Source organism: Bos javanicus, chromosome 22 (assembly GCF_032452875.1).
Source record: "Bos javanicus breed banteng chromosome 22, ARS-OSU_banteng_1.0, whole genome shotgun sequence".
NCBI lineage: Eukaryota > Metazoa > Chordata > Mammalia > Artiodactyla > Bovidae > Bos > Bos javanicus.
In genome coordinates, this window is record NC_083889.1 from 55,887,609 (window position 1) to 55,907,410 (window position 19,802).

General features: G+C 47.3%; 1 protein-coding gene across 3 annotated transcripts in view; it reads right to left on the minus strand.

Annotated features, from left to right (window-relative positions):
* Positions 1-2,585: 2,585 nt before the first annotated feature.
* Positions 2,586-19,802, minus strand: part of TAMM41 (TAM41 mitochondrial translocator assembly and maintenance homolog) — a 52,450-nt gene continuing 35,233 nt past the window's right edge. Inside the window, exons 6-8 of one of the 3 annotated variants that reach the window (XM_061397122.1) lie at positions 13,840-14,005; positions 12,495-12,557; positions 2,586-2,722 (exon numbers count right to left, since the gene is read on the minus strand). In XM_061397122.1, the coding sequence (XP_061253106.1) occupies positions 2,646-2,722; positions 12,495-12,557; positions 13,840-14,005 (306 nt within the window). In that variant the 3' untranslated portion in view covers positions 2,586-2,645. Of the gene's footprint in view, positions 2,723-8,959; positions 9,090-12,494; positions 12,558-13,839; positions 14,006-19,802 lie in introns of those variants that run through there. The other 2 variants (XM_061397124.1, XM_061397123.1) reach the window with 2 other exon arrangements.

Genomic DNA, 19,802 nt, shown 5'->3' on the forward strand with positions numbered 1-19,802 from the left:
CTTCTGCTGCTAAGTCGCTTCAGTCGTGTCCGACTCTGTGCGACCCCATAGACAGCAGCCCACTAGGCTCCTCTGTCCCTGGGATTCTCCAGGCAAGAACACTGGAGTGGGTTGCCATTTCCTTCTCCATGAGAAGAGCTACTTCCTGCCAAAGAACTCCTTTTTCCTCAGAAGGAGTCTCAAGCTTTCATCCTAAGATACCTGCTTGAGGAATCCGAACTTAGATACTTCCAAATGCATGGAGGAAAAGAAGATAAGAGTATGTCTTGGGGAAGTGGGACACAAAGACTCAAGTACTCATCAATAACAAAAGCTATGGGGTGCGTGGGGAGAGGCAGCAGACCAGTCTGCAGGCCTGGGTTGGTCTCAGTCACCATGCTCCTGTACGTCCTGTCGGCCGCCACTTCTCTCCTGGGGCATCAGGGATGCCCACCGGAAAGTGACTCTGACATTAACTACTGAGTATCTACCGTGAAAGCTAGTTCAGGACATTTTGTTGCTGCTGTTTAGTCACTAAGTCATATCCAACTCTTTTGCGACCCCATGGACAGTGGCCCACCAGGCTCCTCCGTCTATGGGACTTCCCAGGCAAGAATACTGGGCTGGGTAGCCATTTCCTTCTCCAGGGGGCCTCCCCGACCCAGGGGTTGATCCTGTTTCTCTTCATTGGCTGAAGGATTCTTTTAACGCTGAGCCACCAGGGAAGCGCAGTCTAATAAAAAGCTCTATTAGATACAGGGGGCACAAGTTACAGTCAAAATAAAGCAAGCTTACAGGTCCTTAACAGGCTTGTTATGGATGGACTGCTTGTGTCCCCATAACATTCTCTCGGTCGGAGATATGATGTTTCAGAGGTGGGGCCTTTGGGAGGTAATATGATCACAAGGGTGGAGCTCTCACGAATGGGATTAGCATCTTTATAAGAAGCGTTGAGAGCTTTGCTGCCAGCTCCAGCGTGAGAGGAGACCTGGGCAAACAGCCCTCTGTCACCAGGAAGCTCACGCTAGAAACCGCCCATACCAGCACCCTGGTCTCAGACTTCCCGGCTCCAGAACTGTGAACAATCAACTTCTGCTGTTTATGAGTCAACTGTGGTATCTGAGCAAGGCCGATGAGAAATATTTTATCCGATAAACAACGGGAAATTAGCTTTTTGAAGAACCTGACCCAAAGAAACAAAGGTGTGCAGAAGAAAATCGTAACAAAAACAGTAATACAAAGCGATGACAGAGTGATGCTGACTGAATGCTACCAGGCAGTGTGCCAGTACACAGGACAGGCAGCCTGCCGGATCTTCACCTCAGTGACCTTATCCCTTTTTAGACATGGCCAAACTGTTCAGAGACGCTAAATAACTTGCCCAAAGTCACACAGCTATGGCAATGGCATAGCAATTCAAACCCAGCTTGCTCGTATCCCAAGCCTGAGAGCTCTTTGGGATTGGAAGGAGCAGAACCCAAAGGCAAAAAAAAAAAAAAAAAAAAAAGGGCAGAAAGCTATTGTTCCGATTCTCAAAAGAACTTATGTCTCTGCGATAGGGCACTGGATGATCGAAACAGCGTGAGGTGGGGACAGTCTGAGAAGAGAAAGACGAAACCAGAGTCTGGACTGAAGAGATGGTGAGGGGACAGATGAGATGAGGGGACAGACCCTGCCTCCCAGCACCCTCTCCTTTCCCAGCTTCCACCGGGCCGAGTGCTCCTCCCGTGAGCGGGAGGGGAGGTGGACTCTTCAGTGCAGGCCTCTTCAGTGCAGCACGAGCTCAGGCTCCCACTTCAACCTGGCTCCCCCTCGTTACAGGCACAGGGACCGGAAGGTTACCATTAGGGCCCAGGAGCCCAGACAGAGGCTTGCTGGAGTTTCCTGCTTTTGTAAGAGGGCTTCTGAAGGGAACCCCCCACACCATCTCCCCAAACCTGGACGGGGGCACACACAGCCTTTGAGGCTGTTGTCAGTGGTCTGAGTTAAGAGGCTCGGGAGTTGGCCTTCGTGTGATGTCAACACGGCAAAGGGCAGGGAGAGGCCGGAAACTGGTCTGTTAATGTGCTGATTCAAACCGACACTGACACCCACCAGCCTCTGACTTCCCAGTTCTCTGACCTAATGAGTCCTGTGTTGTTTCCTCCTCCCCAAACACTCCCGTTACACGGGGAAAGCTCTGCACAGGTCTGTTGCAGGCTCCTCACTCGAGTCACCTCCACGCACCCTCGTGGAAAATCAGGAGAAATGGAAGACACCCGGATCCAGGAAGATGCTGATGGGGACTCTCACCGGAGAAAACTGAGTGGGCGAGATGGAGCCGAGGCAGACAGAGCCAAACCTCCCGCCCTGACGAGGGGCCACTGGTCCGCAGCACATGCACCACTTCTCAGGCCTCCGAGCCTCACAGACTGCGGCTGAAGCTCTCAGGACAGCAGGGCCCAGAGGCACTGCATGTACAGAGACTCTTCTCATGCTAAGTCCTCAAATGCACTGGGTCCCCCTGGATAAACACGCGGCACATACATTTACAAAATCAAGGAAGTCGCATCCTGCAAACCGAGACATCTTCAAATTCAAGCAACAGGTCAAAGTAACAGACACCGTTCTGTCAAAAAGGACCATTTTATTCAACTAAACATAAAATAGATAAAAGCAAGCCAAAGTCAGGACGTTTTTCTCACCCATCCTTTCCACATTTTATGCAGTTTGAGTGAACTATAAACCACTGATTTCTTCAGACCTAAAAGAGAAAAGAGGAGAGAGTGAGAACACAGAGGCTCACTGAGTGGATGCTCACTGGAGGCGCCACGACGTTGGGACCGGAGGCTTGTCTTTGGAGTGGAGCCCAGCGGCGCTGACTGAGGGGTCTAGGAGACCCCAGGGACTGCCTTGATCGACTGAAGAGAAAAGACTGATTTCGACATCTGCTGAAGCAGAAATGCAGATGCACAGGTGCCTGAGCTCGGGGCTGAGGGAGTCCTTTCAGTGAAGCGCGTGTTGCAGCCTTTGAGTTTAGCATCACGTTCCCATCACCCTCTGCCTGGAGATGCTGGGTCCGCAGGCCCGACTCCCCAGCGATTGAGACGCTGCTCCTCCTGGTCTCACGGCACCTGTGCTGACGCCCAGCGAGGCACTCGTCACACTGTGCGGCGCTCACCTATCCTTCTGCCCAGCCCTGGAGCTCCCGGAGGACAGGGCCCTGTCCTGTTCACCCCCGTGTCCCCATCGCCTAGTGTGGCCCCAGCACAGGGCAGGTGCTCAGCAAACACTTGCCGTGATGGTGCAGATGCACCTCGATCGGCCGTCTGCCCCGAGCTACGGAGTCACAAGTGCCTGAGGAAATGGGAGGAAGGCACTCTGGGGTTTGTGGCAAACCACGCGGGCACTCTTGCCCGTCAGCCTTCATAGGAGCCTATCTGCAGACAGTGAGATCATGCAGTCTGTATTTCAGGGCATGGCTCAGAGATCCCAACGGTCTTTCTCACCCTGAGATCCAGACCGGGGTGTGTGTGGCAGGTGTGACACGCCGCGTGGGCACTGCTGACGAGGTCACAAGACCGGTTTCCCAGACTCCGCGCCCTGGGGTGTGAGCACTCTAGAAAACACCCGGCCATGTTACCTGGAGGCAGTTGAGTGCACTCAGGATCTTTTACAAGGCGACTGCAGGCAGGTAAAAAGGCAGGGTACCAGTAAAATCATTAGCGAACGCTTCTAGAAACCCTGGCCTTGCTTGTGCACTGAACGACAACTGCAGAACACCAGCCTCATCAAGAAACACGCAGCCCCTTTCCCCGCCTCCACCTCTTTCTCCCTGGAGCAAACGCTCTGGTAAACCTCACCCACTAGAGTGCCAGGACAGGAAACACATTGTGTAAGGTGGTTTAGAATTCCAGCCAGAGCAGATCAAGACAGCCCTGCAGCTGCACACAGGCTCAAGGCAGTACCTGAGACACGGCTGGACAAGGAGACGTCGACACGAGGGTCCCAGCTCAGCTTCGCCAGCCTTGCGCGCAGACTCCGGGGAGCCTAACACCTAACTAAGGTGAGCGCACCACTGCTCACGAGCACCACCAGGGAGCCACTGTCTGCTGCCAGTGGAGAGAAGCCACCCTTAATTACAAAGTCTCTCCCTTCGACGGTTCTGCCAGAGATGTTCTCAGGTAATGGCTGGAAAGAGCCCTGCAATGGGAGTGAGGAGAACGGGGTGCTAGTCCCAGCTGGGCACGGCAACTCCCCATCTCTGGGGGTCGACTTCTTGGTCTGCCAAGTGACAGGGCTGGATTACAGGGGGGTTCTCCAGCAAGGCGCCCACAGACAGGCTTCGAGGCCAGTCTGAGAACTCTCTCAAGTCACAGGGAGGTGTCCTGAATGCGCGTCTCTGCAGACATGAGTTTTAGTGTTTTTTAGGCCTGGAGTTTTAGTCAGATTCTCCCAGAGAGCCATATTGTGCAGATGGTTAAGATCCAAGAGATCAGAGTGAGGGATCTTTTTCACCTTAATATTCCAGTTGCAACCAAAGCGAGGGACTAAACTTCATGAACCTGGAAGGGCAACATTTCCTAAAGAAGACACGAAAGGCTGCCAACCTTAAAGGACAAAACCGAAAAACTGGACTGAGTAAGGTTAAGGACTGCTCATCAAAGGACACCAGTGAGACAGTGAGACGACAGGCCCCCGAGTGGGCCAGTTTAGCATTCCACGTGTCCAGGGAAGGACCTGTACCCAGACTATGCAGGGAACTCAGTGCAGAGAAGGAAAGGCAGACAACTCAACAGAAAAATGTGCAAAAGCAGAACAGACACTTCACAGAAGAGGACATCCATGTAAGCGTGTGAGCAAACACCCAGACTTCCTGGTCATCAGGAAAGTATAAGTGAAAACTCCAATACGACCCATCCACTCCCCTCCCAGAGGCCCGAGCATCAACAGGATACACTACCAAGCCTGGTCCCAGGGGCTGTGCAGCAGGACTCTGCGGCCGGGAGGGCCACCGGGACACTGGTCAGCCAGCATCCACCACTGCTGGACAGCTTCACGCTTTATGACCCAGTAATGCCACCTCTGGTGGCTCACATGGTGAAGAATCTGCCTGCAATGCAGGACATCTGGGTTCGATCCCTAGGTCAGGAAGACCCTCTGGAAAAGGAAACAGCAACCCACTCCAGTACTCTTGCCTGGAGAATCCTGTCGACAGAGGAGCCTGGCAGGCTACAGTCCACAGGGCCACCAAGAGTCAGACATGACTGAGCGACTAGCACTTTTCATTTTTTCAATTCCACCCCTAAGAAGAGAGTCAAGTGGGCCTTAGAAAGCATCACTACGAACAAAGCTAGTGGAGGTGATGGAATTCCAGATGAGCTATTCCAAATCCTGAAAGATGATGCTGTGAAAGTGCTGCACTCAATATGCCAGCAAATTTGGAAAACTCAGCAGTGGCCACAGGACTGGAAAAGGTCAGTGTTCATTCCAATCCCAAAGAAACGCTATGCCAAAGAATGCTCAAACTACCGCACAATTGCACTCATCTCACACTCTAGTACAGTAATGCTCAAAAGTCTCCAAGCCAGGCTTCAGCAATATGTGAACCGTGAACTTCCTGATGTTCAAGCTGGTTTTAGAAAAGGCAGAGGAAGCAGAGATCAAATTGCCAACATCCGCTGGATCATGGAAAAAGCAAGAAAGTTCCAGAAAAACATCTATTTCTGCCTTATTGACTATGCCAAAGCCTTTGACTGTGTGGATCACAATAAACTGTGGAAAATTCTGAAAGAGATGGGAATACCAGACCACCTGATCTGCCTCTTGAGAAATCTGTATGCAGGTCAGGAAGCAACAGTTAGAACTAGACATGGAACAACAGACTGGTTCCAAATAGGAAAAGGAGTACGTCAAGGCTGTATATTGTCACCCTGTTTATTTAACTTATATGCAGGGTACATCATGAGAAACGTTGGACTGGAAGAAACACAAGCTGGAATCAAGATTGCTGGGAGAAATATCAATAACCTCAGATATGCAGATGACACCACCCTTATGGCAGAAAGTGAAGAGGAACTCAAAAGCCTCTTGACGAAAGTGAAAGTGGAGAGTGAAAAAGTTGGCTTAAAGCTCAACATTCAGAAAACGAAGATCATGGCATCCGGTCCCATCACTTCATGGGAAATAGATGGGGAAACAGTGGAAACAGTGTCAGACTTTATTTTTCTGGGCTCCAAAATCACTACAGATGGTGACTGCGGCCATGAAATTAAAAGACGCTTACTCCTTGGAAGGAAAGTTATGACCAACCTAGAGAGCATATTCAAAGGCAGGGACATTACTTTGCCAACAAAGGTTCATCTAGTCAAGGCTATGGTTTTTCCTGTGGTCATGTATGGATGTGAGAGTTGGACTGTGAAGAAGGCTGAGTGCCGAAGAATTGATGCTTTTGAACTGTGGTGTTGGAGAAGACTCTTGAGAGTCCCTTGGACTGCAAGGAGATCCAACCAGTCCATTCTGAAGGAGATCAGCCCTGGGATTTCTTTGGAAGGAATGATGCTAAAGCTGAAACTCCAGTACTTTGGCCACCTCATGCGAAGAGTTGACTCATTGGAAAAGACCCTGATGCTGGGAGGGATTGGGGGCAGGAGGAGAAGGGGATGACAGAGGATGAGATGGCTGGATGGTATCACTGACTCAATGGACGTGAGTCTGAGTGAACTCCGGGAGTTGGTGATGGACAGGGAGGCCTGGCGTGCTGCGATTCATGGGGTCGCAAAGAGTCGGACACGACTGAGCGACTGATCTGATCTGAAGAAGAGAGCTAACAGAAAGGCACACCTTTGCTCACCCAAAGACAGGCACCAAGACATGACGAGCAGGACTCCTTGAAACAGCCCCAAACTGGAAGCACCTGGAAGCACCTGGACTCTGCTCCCTCCCCAGGGGACAGAGGTGCAGGTCTCCTCAATCAGCTCCTCTAAATCAGGCAGCTCCTTATTCACCTAAAGCTGGTCATAATAAACTCGGATTAGGATCCGAAGTCAGGATGTAGTTTTGAAAGCCACCGGAAATCTACCCCAACATATGGCTCCTCAGGTTTTCCTTCTGTTGACTTCCAGCCCGTTTCATGTGACCTACAGCAAAATCACTACATGTGTAAGACTATGAATTTCCTACGCGACCTTAAACTGACAAGTTCAGCAACAAACAAACTTCTCCAGGAAACAATGAGAGGCAGAGATGAGACCAGGTTGAGAGGGGTCCACCTTCCTATAATTCTGCATTTCAGATCTACAGGAGAGAAAATCAATAAGCCCTCAACATTCTTGCAATTAATTTCCAAACACAGTCACCTACATCTACAAAAAAAAAAAAAATCTCTTCTGAGGTGCTTTTATTTTTAAAACGTTCAGGTTTAAATGATAAATACATCACCAGAAGAACCTTCATTCTTATTCTTTTTATTGAAATAATAAGTTTGTATTACTGAAATATGGAAGTACCAAAAAACGGGAATAAAATGCCTAGTCATAAGACATGAGAAGGAGAGCAGAGTCAGTGGCCCTTCCATCACATTCAGGAAACGTGAGGACAGATGCGAGGCGTGTGGAGTCTCTTTAGGAACAAGACTGAACCTGTTTTGGTGAAAGCTGAATCTTTTGAAGCTACAGAGGTTAAGTAGGTATTTGACCACCAAATTAGTTCTGATAGACCAGAAAATCAGACGGGGGGAAAAATAAAGCAAGAGATTTCGAAAATTAAACTTGCCATGCTCTCCTGTGTTCCCTCACCTCCAGGAAGGGCATCACCATCTCCCACTTCCTGAGTTATGAGCCTGGGAGCCGGGCCCCTCTCGGCGCCGTCTAAGCCCTGCCTGTTTCTGCCTCTCCCCACAGCCCTGGGTCAAGGCCTGCCTCCTCGCCAGGCTGGCCGTGGTGGGCTGACCGCTTTCCCAAGCAACAGCGGCACATCCCTCCGAGCTGCTCGCCAGTCTCCTGCGGCAGCAGTCTTCCGACGATCCTCCAGGGGCTTCCCTCCGCCCTCACTGAAACTCTGGATTCCCTTTTAGATTTTTAAGGGCTTTCCCCTGTCTGGCTCCTGCTTGCTTCTCAGTCAAATCTACTAACCCCAGACCCATTTCTCTCCAAGCCCCCAACTCCAGCCCAAACAGTTCCACCTCCCTCCACTCAGATTATAAACATGAGCAGCTGCAGCTCTGTTAGCAGGTTGAGTTGCAATACCATCTGTTGCTGCAGTGAAGGGAGGAGCAGGCCAGGAGCGGGGAACTCAACAGTGTCCACTCACCTGAGCTGTTGCCCTGAGACCCTGACGAGAATCGGGCCACTCCACTAACAGCACAGTCTAAGAAGTCGGCGTTACTTCTCCTGTAACCAACTCCCAGGCTAAAGGGAAAGAGAGTGTTTGGTTTTGTAAGGAGTTCTGTGCTCACCCTGGAGCGTGGAGGCATCTGATGGTAGGGGAATCTCAGAGAACGAGTAACACAGAGGGCCAGACCACTCGGGACACGTACCGCGCCACCTGTCACCGCCCCCGGGAAGGGCGCCCTCCCCGCTGCCATGGACACTTGGCTTCCACTTTGTCGAGCAAGAGAGCGATACTCAGATCCAGACTCACTCGAGTCTATACAGCACCACTAGTGTTTTATAAAGGACATACTGGGTGATCCCGGAACACACTGAGAGCTGCGTTATTAGCATCCTCTCCATTTCAAAGAAGAAAGAAAGGCTGGTTACCATCCCAAGGTTACAGAGCAAAGGCATGAACCACAACTTCAAGCCAGTCTTCTGAATGCAACCTTAGCTTAGCTCTCCTTGACCTTAACAGTACCGGAATACAGAAGCTCTTCACGAGCTAGGGAGACCCTGCCTTCTTACTTGCAGAGGGGAGGAGTGGTAATGGCTACAAAGGAGGAAAAGCGCAGCCAAGTACGCTGGGGTCTCCTGGCCCGGCAGGTGACACGTTCGCTGGCTGAAGACTGCACAGAGGCAGGACTCTGGAGCATTCTGGAAGAGGGACCCAGAAAAGCCGGGTGGAATGACAGCCGTGACGATGACAGCAGGAGGACTTCTAAGAGCGGCGCGCAGGGGCTGGGGTCCTGCAGCTTGCTGTGAAGTCAGAGGACAGGGAAAGAGCAAATCAGCCACCCAGGGCCTAAGGCTGCTAGTTTGATCCAGCTGGGGACCTGGGAAGGGGTGAACGCTAGCTGAACGTGACAGTGCGAGGGGGCAGGTTCTAAAGAGAGATCAGGGAGCTTCTTGGTAATGAGACCAAAGCGGAAAGACCAGGAGCCTTGCCAGACACTTTTATATGTCCTAAGGTAGAGTTTTCACAACCCAGTGAGACAAGAATTGTCCCTATGAAATGAAAACTCAGAAAAAGTAGGCAAGTTTCCCAAGTCACAGCAGTTAAGCTGGGATTTGAACCCAAGTCTCTGGGGCTCACAAACCCCTGCCCCTGGCCTGGGCCGCCTCCAGCGCGGCCCTCCACCACCATAAAGCAGAGGAGCAGGGCCCGGGGTGCAAACCTGGAGGGCGTGAAGGAACGCACACCACGTCTCACAGGGCCTGCAACCCAGTGCAGGCTGCAGACATCCTGCCACTCGGCTTCCACAACCCAAGCAGGCGCCTTCAGAGGCAGAGGCAGGCAAGCTGAGACCCGGGGAGTTGTCGGGAAGCAGCTGAGCACTCAGCCAGCGGCAATCTGGGCTCCGGGAGCCGTGAGGGGATACCTACTGCCCTCTGCTGGCGACCAGGAAGAAGAAGCGGAAAGAGGACCCAAGAGTCATTTCAGGCTGAAGGGTCAAGAGATGATGAGGATGGATTTTTAAAAACCTTTTATTCGAGATAAATTCAACACAGCATCATATGCTCACACGTATCTTTACCTAACTTCAACAACGTATCAACTCATGGCCAATCTTGAGTTACCACCCCACCCATATGCACTTCCTTCCAACGTGTCTTCTTTCCTTCTTTCACCTTTTCATTTTATAGTTGAGCACAGCCGATTAACAAGGTTGTGAGAGTTTCAGGTGGACAGCAATGAGACCCAGCCCAAACGTTTTTCTTCTGAAGCAAATCTCAGACATTGTCATTTCATCTGCAAATCTTTTAGTATGTGTTTCTTAAGAAAGATTTATTTATTTGGCTGCACAGGAGTCTTAGTTGTGGCATGCAGAATTTTCAGTTGCAACACATGGGATCTAGTTCCCTAAGACGTGAACCTGGGCCTCTGGCATTGGGAGCACAGAGTCTCAGCCACTGGACCACCAGGGAAGTCCCTTAGTATGCATTCCTAAGAAAAATGATTGTTTAACCCCATAACACCATCATTATCATGACTAAAAAAAGAAAAAAAGAGTAAATCCAGTAGCTCCTTATAGCATAGGAAGCCATAAATAAAGAGCCAAAGCGTCCAGCCTCACCCAAGGAGGACCACAGTGAGGGAGCTGCAATCATGCAAAACACAGAGTGACAGCCTGAGCCACCCACACAAAAGAAAGCACCTCAACTTCAGCCTGGCCAGGATAAATCAGCAAGAAAGCAGATTAAATATTTTAACTGGAAACACAGAGCCATGCACCCCTGCGTGGCAGGAAAGTCTTCAGCCGAATGGATCTGGCACCTGAGAAACTAAACTTCTGCTGATGGGCTGAACCTCCTGAAGGTTCAGGAGGATGAAGCCTGGCTGTGTCCCCAGGCTGCTGGGGTGAGGCGTGAGGAGGCGTGATGGTGCAGTCGCCTGGCAGTCTCCACCCAGGGGTGAGAATCAGGCTGGACGATCACGCCCTTCTGCAGGTTCCCTCTGTGCGTTTATCCCCTGCACTGCGAGCCCCTATGTCTGTGCCTGTCTCCTTTTCTAGAGGGTGAAGCCCCTGAAGGCAGGATGGTGTCGTGTTCACCTTGTAGTATCCTGCGTGGTGAGCACCTGAGGAACCTAGGTGGACGGCTGATAAAGAGAGACTGAGTGAGAAAAGTCTGGCATCTGACAACACAAATGGTAGCAAGGATGGGGAAAGGGAAAAACTCATTTACCACAGGGTCAAGGTTAACTGGTAACCCACTTTGGCAATCTGACAGTATCCAAAGATACGTTCAAATGCTTAAGCCCATAAAGCAAGAACAGGATGTTTCAAATTTCAAAAAAAAGAATATTCTGAGAACAAAAAAAGTAGAGATGCTAGAAATTAAAATAGCAAAAATAAAACAACAATAGAAAAGCTGGAAACTATAGTCAAGAAAGCAAAGCAAAAGAACGAAGAGATAAAAAAAAAAAGAAAAAACCCAAAGGACTCGTCTCAGAGGTCCAATATTTGAGTAAAAGGAGTTCCAGCAAGAGAAGAGAGAAAACAGATGGGAAGAAAGAATACATTTTTCCTATATCCTCATACTCTGAGTTTCCAAACTGGGCAAGGAGTATCCAGTATAACAGATAAAAACAGACTCACATCAAAATACACCACTGAGAAACCTCAGAGCCCTTAAGGAAAAAGACCTAAAAGGCTTCCAGAAAGAGCATACACAAAGGATTAAGAATCAGAATGGCTTTGGACCTCAACAGCAATCAGAGAAGTGAGAAGATAACCGGAGCAATGACACCAGAATTCTAAAGGACAGTTACTTCCAATCACCACCAGGCCTAAGTCTCAGTCAGTCAGCTGGGAGGGTGACTAAAGACAGGCCTGGCCACACACGGCTCCAAATCTGCCTCCCTGGCACCCCTTCCCAGAAAGTGCCTGGACGGTGTGCTTCACCAAAGTGAGGCTGTGCACCACAAGAATCAGACACGTGAGACACAAGGGTCTCTCCCATGAGACAGGTGATGACAACTTCATGGGAAAAGAAAGGTGTGCAGGGAAGGAAAAGTGTATCAGGTGGCTCAGCGATGAATCACAGTAACACAGCCAGACAACGGAAACAAGAAGACTTCGTCAAAGCTATGACACAACCATTGAGCAGAGAGAGAGGGATGGAGGGATGGATGGATGGACGGACGTACTGATGTACGGACGTGTATGTGTGTCTGTGTGTGTGTGTCTCTGTGTGTGTGTATGTGGTGGGGTAGCTGAATTCATAGATGCTGGCTAAAATTAAAAAGGAGAAGCAGCAATACCAGCTTATTATCCAGAGAACCAGCAGTGAAAACATAAATAAACCAGCAAGAGAGTCAGCTGGGGTTGTCTTTGGAGAGGAACAGCAGGGGGGCAGGGCAAGGTACTGCTGTTTTTGCAACAATATCATGAGTAACTTTCAAAGATATAACACCTCCAGGGAAACCCTGCACATACGGAGTACCTGGGCAGCCAAGCCCTCCAGCAGCACCTCAGGCCCCCAGATTACAGCACCGTCTGCCGTTCTGTATGTTACTGCCATGTCCTAGGTTATTACCAGCAAAATCCAGCATCTGACAAGTACTTGAAGGATACAGATAAAGCTTTACATTTTAACCCGGAGCGCTGAGGCTGCTCAATCCAGCAGGTATGTTAAGTTTGGATTTTTAAAAATTCTTACCGGCAGTGAAAATGCCTTTGGTGCTCTGTCTCATACTGGAAGGTCTCACAATTGCTGCGAGCCCTGTGAGAAAAAAACCAGCAATGATGCCAAAAAGGCCAGATGTTAGTCATCTTAACACTTTAAAAACTTGAAACTAAATATTCATTCCAGCTATCCAATAACACCAGCAACTCGATCTCTGTCCTGGTGTCAGAGCGACTAAGGAAAAGGGTTATCAGGACGGACAGCCAGGAGACCTGAGCTGCCAGCTGTGTCACCGACCAGCTGTGTGAAGGCAAGAAAATGAGCGCCCCCTCTGGGTCTGGACCGCCTCATCTTACAACCCGCAGGGAGGAGGGGGTTAGGTGACCCTTGAAGGTCATTTTTTCACTTTAAACCTGCTTAAGCCTGCTGGCTCTCAATTCCAAGATGTGAGAAGACTGGGGGGAAAAAACAAACACCAAACACCACACGTTTCTGCGGAGGCAGCTCATCCTGCAACCACGCAGAGCACTCCTCAGTGAAGATGGTGAGGGGCCCTTCAGGCCCTCAGAAGGGCAGCAGAGCTCACTCCATGGCCAGCACCACGCTAAGAAGAAAACAACTGGAGACGGGCCTCCACGTGTATCTTCAGGAGAGGCGCCCGATGCCCTAAGCACACGCGCTGCTCTGCCCGCTGGGCAGCCTTGCCTCGCAGCACCGCCGTGGTGACCTGCATCCTGCCAGGCCCGGCTGCTCCCTGGGGAAGCTCAGCAGAGAAGGGTGAGCCAATTCATAATGATCTCCTTACTGTCTGAACCTGTAAATACCTGTAACACCTCAAACACCTCAGAAGGCAGCGAACCTCTGAAGCTCAGGCTCAGATTTGGGGTTCACCCTAGGGAGGATTTTGGTACATACTGGGGATAATGTGTGAAACATTTCGGGTGCTGGACCTAGTGCATACACATGAGACACACCGAGGGGGCATGGGCCCAGGAGAGTGGTGTTCTTGATGTTGCAAGAGCATTAAACACATCACCAGTCTCCTCCTTCCTCAGATCACCATGGAGAACAAAGCCACGTCTTTGCAATAACTCCTAAAAGTTATGCTCTTGGACCAAAAGAATCATTGTTTTCCTCTCTAAAGTGATTTAGGACTGAGGGATCTAAAAATAGAAGGAATTTCAGCACCCTACTTCAAATGAATGAGAATTTAGGCTGGGAAAAACCCCAGACTGTCAGCGCTTTCTTCTTCCTAGAGGCAATCTCTCTCCATCTCTAGGCTAGAAAGAAGAAAGAAGCCGTCTCAGCCACGAAGTTTGCCTCCCTCCTCCCGCTACCCCCGGCCAGCACCTCCTCCCTGTCAGATTCATGTACATACCTAGACGCACCACGTCGCCACAGTCGGGGTCATGAGCAACTTGTAATAAAGTCTCTTCCACGTCTCTGTTTTTTCCAGGAGGGTCCATAATATGATTTATTTGCTGCTGTAAGGTTTTGGGCAATGTCATTAGCTGAGTGAATTGTCCTTCTGGGCTTTTATCGATCTAAGGGGGAAAAAAAAATTTGATGCCTATGGAAGTGCTCTGATTGCTATAAATATTCAAAGACACAAGGCTTCTCCTTAAAACCACACAAAGCGAGTATGAACTCACGTTCTAGACTAGGCAGTGTGCTAGGAGACTCTCCTTTCTGAAACTGAATGCCTGAATGTTAAGGAGTCTCAGCTCCTTCAAACAAGCCAATCCTTTTCCTAGAATATTCTGTTTGTACCTAAGAAGAGAAATTTCTTTCAAGAATCAATTTGTGACTCTCAGTTTAAAATTTTTTTTCTATTTGTCCTAAATCCAGTAGTTAAGGAAAGTGAAGATTCAGGTAAAGCTGACACCCCAGCAAATCAAGCACTCATCTTAAACGCAAGGACAAATTAACATGCCAGGATCACACAGCCAGTCAGAGAGCAGGATCTAAACTTGCGTCTCCTGTCTGAACTGTAGGAATAAACTGATGACAGAGACCAACCTTTATTCACCTTTAATCCCCTGGCACATAGTAGGTACTGAAAAAACAGTGGCTGAATAAGTGGATGAATAACTGTACCAATAAATCTTAGTTGTCATTATTTCTTAAACAACAGTAAGTTACACCAATGGTTTTTGATCCTAATGTATTCTAAAATATATCAAGTTTAAAGACAAACACAGAAATAAAACATATGTAAAACTATGCATTAGACTTTACTTGGACACCTTCGGATCAAAATTTAGCCACAGAGCTGGGTCCACACCCAGCTTCCCTAACTCCTAGTCTAATATACTTTACTTCATGGAACTAAATTTTTCCAAAATCGTATAAACACCGACTGCCTGCTAAGGTGAGAAGCAGTGTCAGTGCCCTCAACAGCTCATCACATTATTCTCCCAGTAACAATGTCCTGTGTTATTTTAATAAGTGTTTAGGTTTTAACTTGAAGAGAACAGTAAGAAACAAAATTAGACAAACGAATGTATTCAATTTTAGATTCAGATTTCTCAGATATGACCATCTTTCTTAATAATCAGAATTCACACACTCTACCACTTTTTTCATTAAACAAATATTTATTGAGTACATGCCTAATATCTGAATTTTCGAGTTTTATCTATAAAGTCTTTGCAGAAAAGAATAAAATGCTATTAATTAGAGGCTCCACTAAGGTGAAGGGTTTCTTTAACCTAAATGTTTCATATTAATCATTGAGATTTTCCTAAATTCACAGGATTCAATCTCTACTTATCTTTCACTAGATAAATGACCCAAAAATGTGAATATCCTGTAAAATATGCTAGAAATGACGTTTATAGACTCATATTTTGGGGCCGAGTATTGAGATTAGTCAATAGGATCTTATATTTCTCTAAGTCTTTACCTATGAAACTTCCAGGAATTTTAGAGATGCCAAAATGGCTTGAGTAATATGAGGAATCAGAAAATAGCATTTGCCACTGCTTTCTCTGGAGGAAACAAATGCACTGGAGTTTCTGCTTCAAAGTATGTGTTTAAAAACAAAATAATTAGGTGACATGTTCAAAGAAGTTGCAAAATTCTAATCATCCCTACTCGTTAGTTCTCATTAAAACACGAATGTGAAAGCAGTTAAATTATGAGTCACATTGCATTTGAACAGCAGATATGGAAAAGACCACCTGTTGTACGACTCCATCTACAGAAGTATCTAGAACAAGCAAATCCATGGAGCAGAGAGTAGCTTAGTGGCTGCCTGGGGGAGGGGAAGCTAGAGACTGCTAACGGCAATGGAGTTTCTCTTCGGAGTGATGAAAATATTCTAAAATTAGATAGTGGTGATGGTTGCACACCTCTGTGAAGAGACTAAAAACCACCAAGTTTTATGCCATGTAAATTATATCTCAACAAGGCTGATGTTTTTAAAAAGCAGATACAGTCAAATGACAGCAGCTGCTGTGCTGTACCAATCAGATCCTGCTTCAAGGCCAAGGTACTCATTCCGCTACCTGCTGGGAACGTTGGCTGACTCCTTCTCTCAGAGTCCCTCCTAGAACTGGTTACAGCCAAGGGAGCTGCCTCTTTCCAAAGACTGGAAAATGCAGGGGTTTGAAGGCCTGGCCTCCTTCCTCCAAGTGGGGATAGCTCAGAAGAGCCATCAAGTTCCATGGTGCCAGCACACGATCAATCAGATGATGTCTTCATTTCAAAACTCCCCAAACCTGATCCTACACAACTGGTACCAAGAGTAGTCCTAGAAAGCATACTCTTCAGATGGCGTGTTGGAGCTGTCCCGATGGAGAAGGCCAGGTGGAAGTCTCTGAAGCTGCCATTCTCACCCTCTGGTCAAAAGAGCAATGAAAAAAGAAAACCACACCCCAGGAGAAATGGCAAAGATTGATGTCACACGTAGACCTAAAGGATACAGGGTGCAATGTTTCACTGTATATGTCAACCTGGCTGGGCTACAAGGGCCCAGTTGCTCGGTCAAACTTTAGTCCAGATGTTACTGTAAAGGCATCTTTTTAGATGCAATTCACACCGAAGCCAGCAGACACTGAATAGCAGAAGACCCCCTTTAATGTGGACAGACCTCATCCTGTCAGTTGAAGACCTTGTGAAGAAAGACTAAACTTTGCTGAGGCAGAAGGTCTGCCTCCAGACTGCCCTTGGACTCAAGAGAACAGCAGACTCGTCCCTGGGTCTCCGGCTTGACCTGCAAATTTCAAACTTGCCGACCCTCACAATGCAGCGAGCTAATTATTTTGTGTCATCTCATGTTGGTCCACTACATCAAGGACACGTTGCTGCTGTCACCTGGTGAGTAGTGAGGGGCAAGGACAGTGGCGGCCTTGGTAGCTGTATGCACTCCAAAAGGTAAAAGAGGAACTCCATGAAGTCTGAGGAGCCCAACGCAGCAGGGAAGTCTTCAGGGGTCAAGAGATCTGGAGTATGCTGGGACATCCTCGCCAAAGTAAAAACAACTGAGGAAATCTCTACCTCTCATCACTAAGGAAGAAGTGCGCTGACAGGCCTCTTCAGGTTTCGAGGAAAAATAAGGCAGACATACAACAAGAACAGAATGCGATATATATATATATGAAAAAAGAACATTCAGAGGAAAATAAAAATTCAACAGATCTGCTGGAAGATCAATTCAAAAAATTATTCTGGAAAGCAGAACAAAAAAAAATAAAGAAACAGGAATGAGGGGGAAAAAAACCAGACAAGGAGGTCCAACAACTAATAGGAATTCTAGAAAAAAAAATGAAGACAATGGATATGAAGGAATGGTAGAAGAGAATTTCATTACAGAAATGAAAAAATCATTTCCTAGAATTGAGCATCGTGCATTTCCAGAACAGAGTCACAAAGTGCCAGAATAATATGAAAAAACCATGGGAATTTCCTGAAGGCTCAGTGGTGAGTGCACTTCCACTGCAGGGGGCACAGGTTCCATCCCTGGTCAGGGAACCAAGATCCCGCAAGATGTGTGGTGTGGCCGAGCAAAACACAATGATAGCAACAATGATGAAAAAGCATACACAAGGCAAAGGCAAATCATCATGAAATTTAAGAATACTGGAAAAAAAGGAAAAAACACTAAATAGTATCAGAGAGATAAAAGATCACATCCAAAGGATAGGGAATCTGAATACTGTTGGACCTTTCTTTTTTTTTTTTAATATGTTGGCTGCGCCCCAGAGCATGTGGGACCCTAGTTCCCCAACCAGGGGTCAAATCCATGTAGGTCAAATCTCTGCATTGCAAGGTGGATTTTTAACCAGGGGACCACCAGGGAAGCCCCTGTTGGACTTTTTAGTGCAACAGAAGAAACTAGAAGAAATAAAGCCATGACTTAAAAAACTGCTGAGGGAAAATTACTTCCAGCCTAGAATCTGATGTCTAACCTAAACTCATCCATCAGTTTAAGGGTAGAATTTCCAGATGTATAGGATCTCAAAAAATTTACCTCTTTCACAAGTACACATTTTAGTACTTAAAAGTATAAACTGTGAAAGAGGAAAAGTTCAAGAAAACCAAAAATTAGCAAAAGGAGAGGGGAAAAAATTCTCAGGTGATAATGAAACAAAGCTCCAGAGAAGAGCTGTGCAGCGTGTCTAGAAAGCACCCAGTCATGAAAGGAACGGGGGACTCAGGACTCCAGGAAGAATGTCCCCAGGAAAAGCAAGAAACAGAGAAAACACCTGATGTGTTTGTCTACAATGTAAGATGTTTCATAGATCTGTAGGAGAGTTTGAGGGTGAATTAGTTACAGGTATGTACAAAATACAAGACCTTCTAGAACCAACATCAAAAGAAGATGTCTTTTCCATCATAGGGGACTGGAATCCAAAAGTAGAAAGGCAGGAGATAGCTGGAGTAACAGGCAAGTTTGGCCCTGGAGTACAAAATGAAGCAGGGCAAAGGCTAAAAGAGTTTTGTCAAGAGAACACACTGGTCATGGCAAACATCCTCTTCCAACAAAATAAGACGACGACTCTATACATGGACATCACCAGACCGTCAATACCGAAGTCAGATGGATTATATTCTTTGTAGCCAAAGATGAAGAAGCTCTATACAGTCAGCAAAACCAAGATCTGGAGCTGACTATGGCTCACATCATCAGCTCCTTGTTGCAAAATTCAGACTTAAATTGAAGAAAGTAGGGAAAATCACTAGGCCATTCAGGTATGACCTAAATCATCTTTTATGATTATACAGTAAAAGTAAGAAATAGATTTAAGGGACTAGATCTGATAGACAGAGTGCCTGAAGAACTATGGACAGAGGTCTGTAACACTGTACAGGAGGTGGTGACCAAAACCATCCCCAAGAAAAATAACTGCAACAAAGCAAAATGGTTGTCTGAGGAGGGCTTACAAATAGCTGAGAAAAGAAAAGAAGCGAAAGGCAAAAGATAAAGGGAAAGATATACCCATCTGAATGCATAGTTCCAAAGAATAGCAAGGAGAGGTAAGAAAGCCTTCCTCAGTGATCAATGCAAAGAAATAGAGGAAAACAACAGAAAGGAAAGACTAGATATCTCTTCAAGAAAATTAGAGATACCAAGGGAACATTTCATCCAAAGATGGGCACAATAAAGGACAGAAATGGTAAGGAACTAGAAGCAGAGAGACTAAGAAGAGGTGGCAAGAAAAAAAAAAAGAAGAGGTGGCAAGAACACATGGAAGAACTGTACAAGAAAGGTTTTAATGACCCAGATAACCCAGACCATGGTGTGGTCACTCACCTAGAGCCAGACCTCCTGGATGTGAAGTCAAGTGGGCCTTAGGACGCATTATAACAAACAAAGCTAGTGGAGGTGATAGAATTCCAGCTGAGCTATTTCAAATCCTAAAAGATGATGCTAGTAAAGTGCTGCACTCGATATGCCAGCAAATTTGGAAAACTCAGAAGTGGCCACAGGACTGGAAAAGGTCGGTTTTCATTCCAATCCCAAAGAAAGGCAACACCAAAGAATGCTCAAACTACTGCACAATTGCACTCATTTCACACGCTAGCAAAGTAATGCTCAAAATTCTCCAAGTGAGGCTTCAACAGTACCTGAACCAAGAACTCCCAGGTGTTCAAGGTGCATTTAAAAAAGGCAGAGGAGCCAGATATCAAATTGTCAACATCTGTTGGAGCATAGAAAAAGCAAGAGAATTCCAGAAAAACATCCACTTCTGCTCCATTGACTACACTAAAGCCTTTGACTGTATGGATCACAACAAACTGTAGAAAATTCTTAAACAGATGGAAATACCAGACCACCTTACCTGCCTCCTAAGAAATCTGTATGCAGGTCAAGAAGCAACAGTTAGAACCAGACAT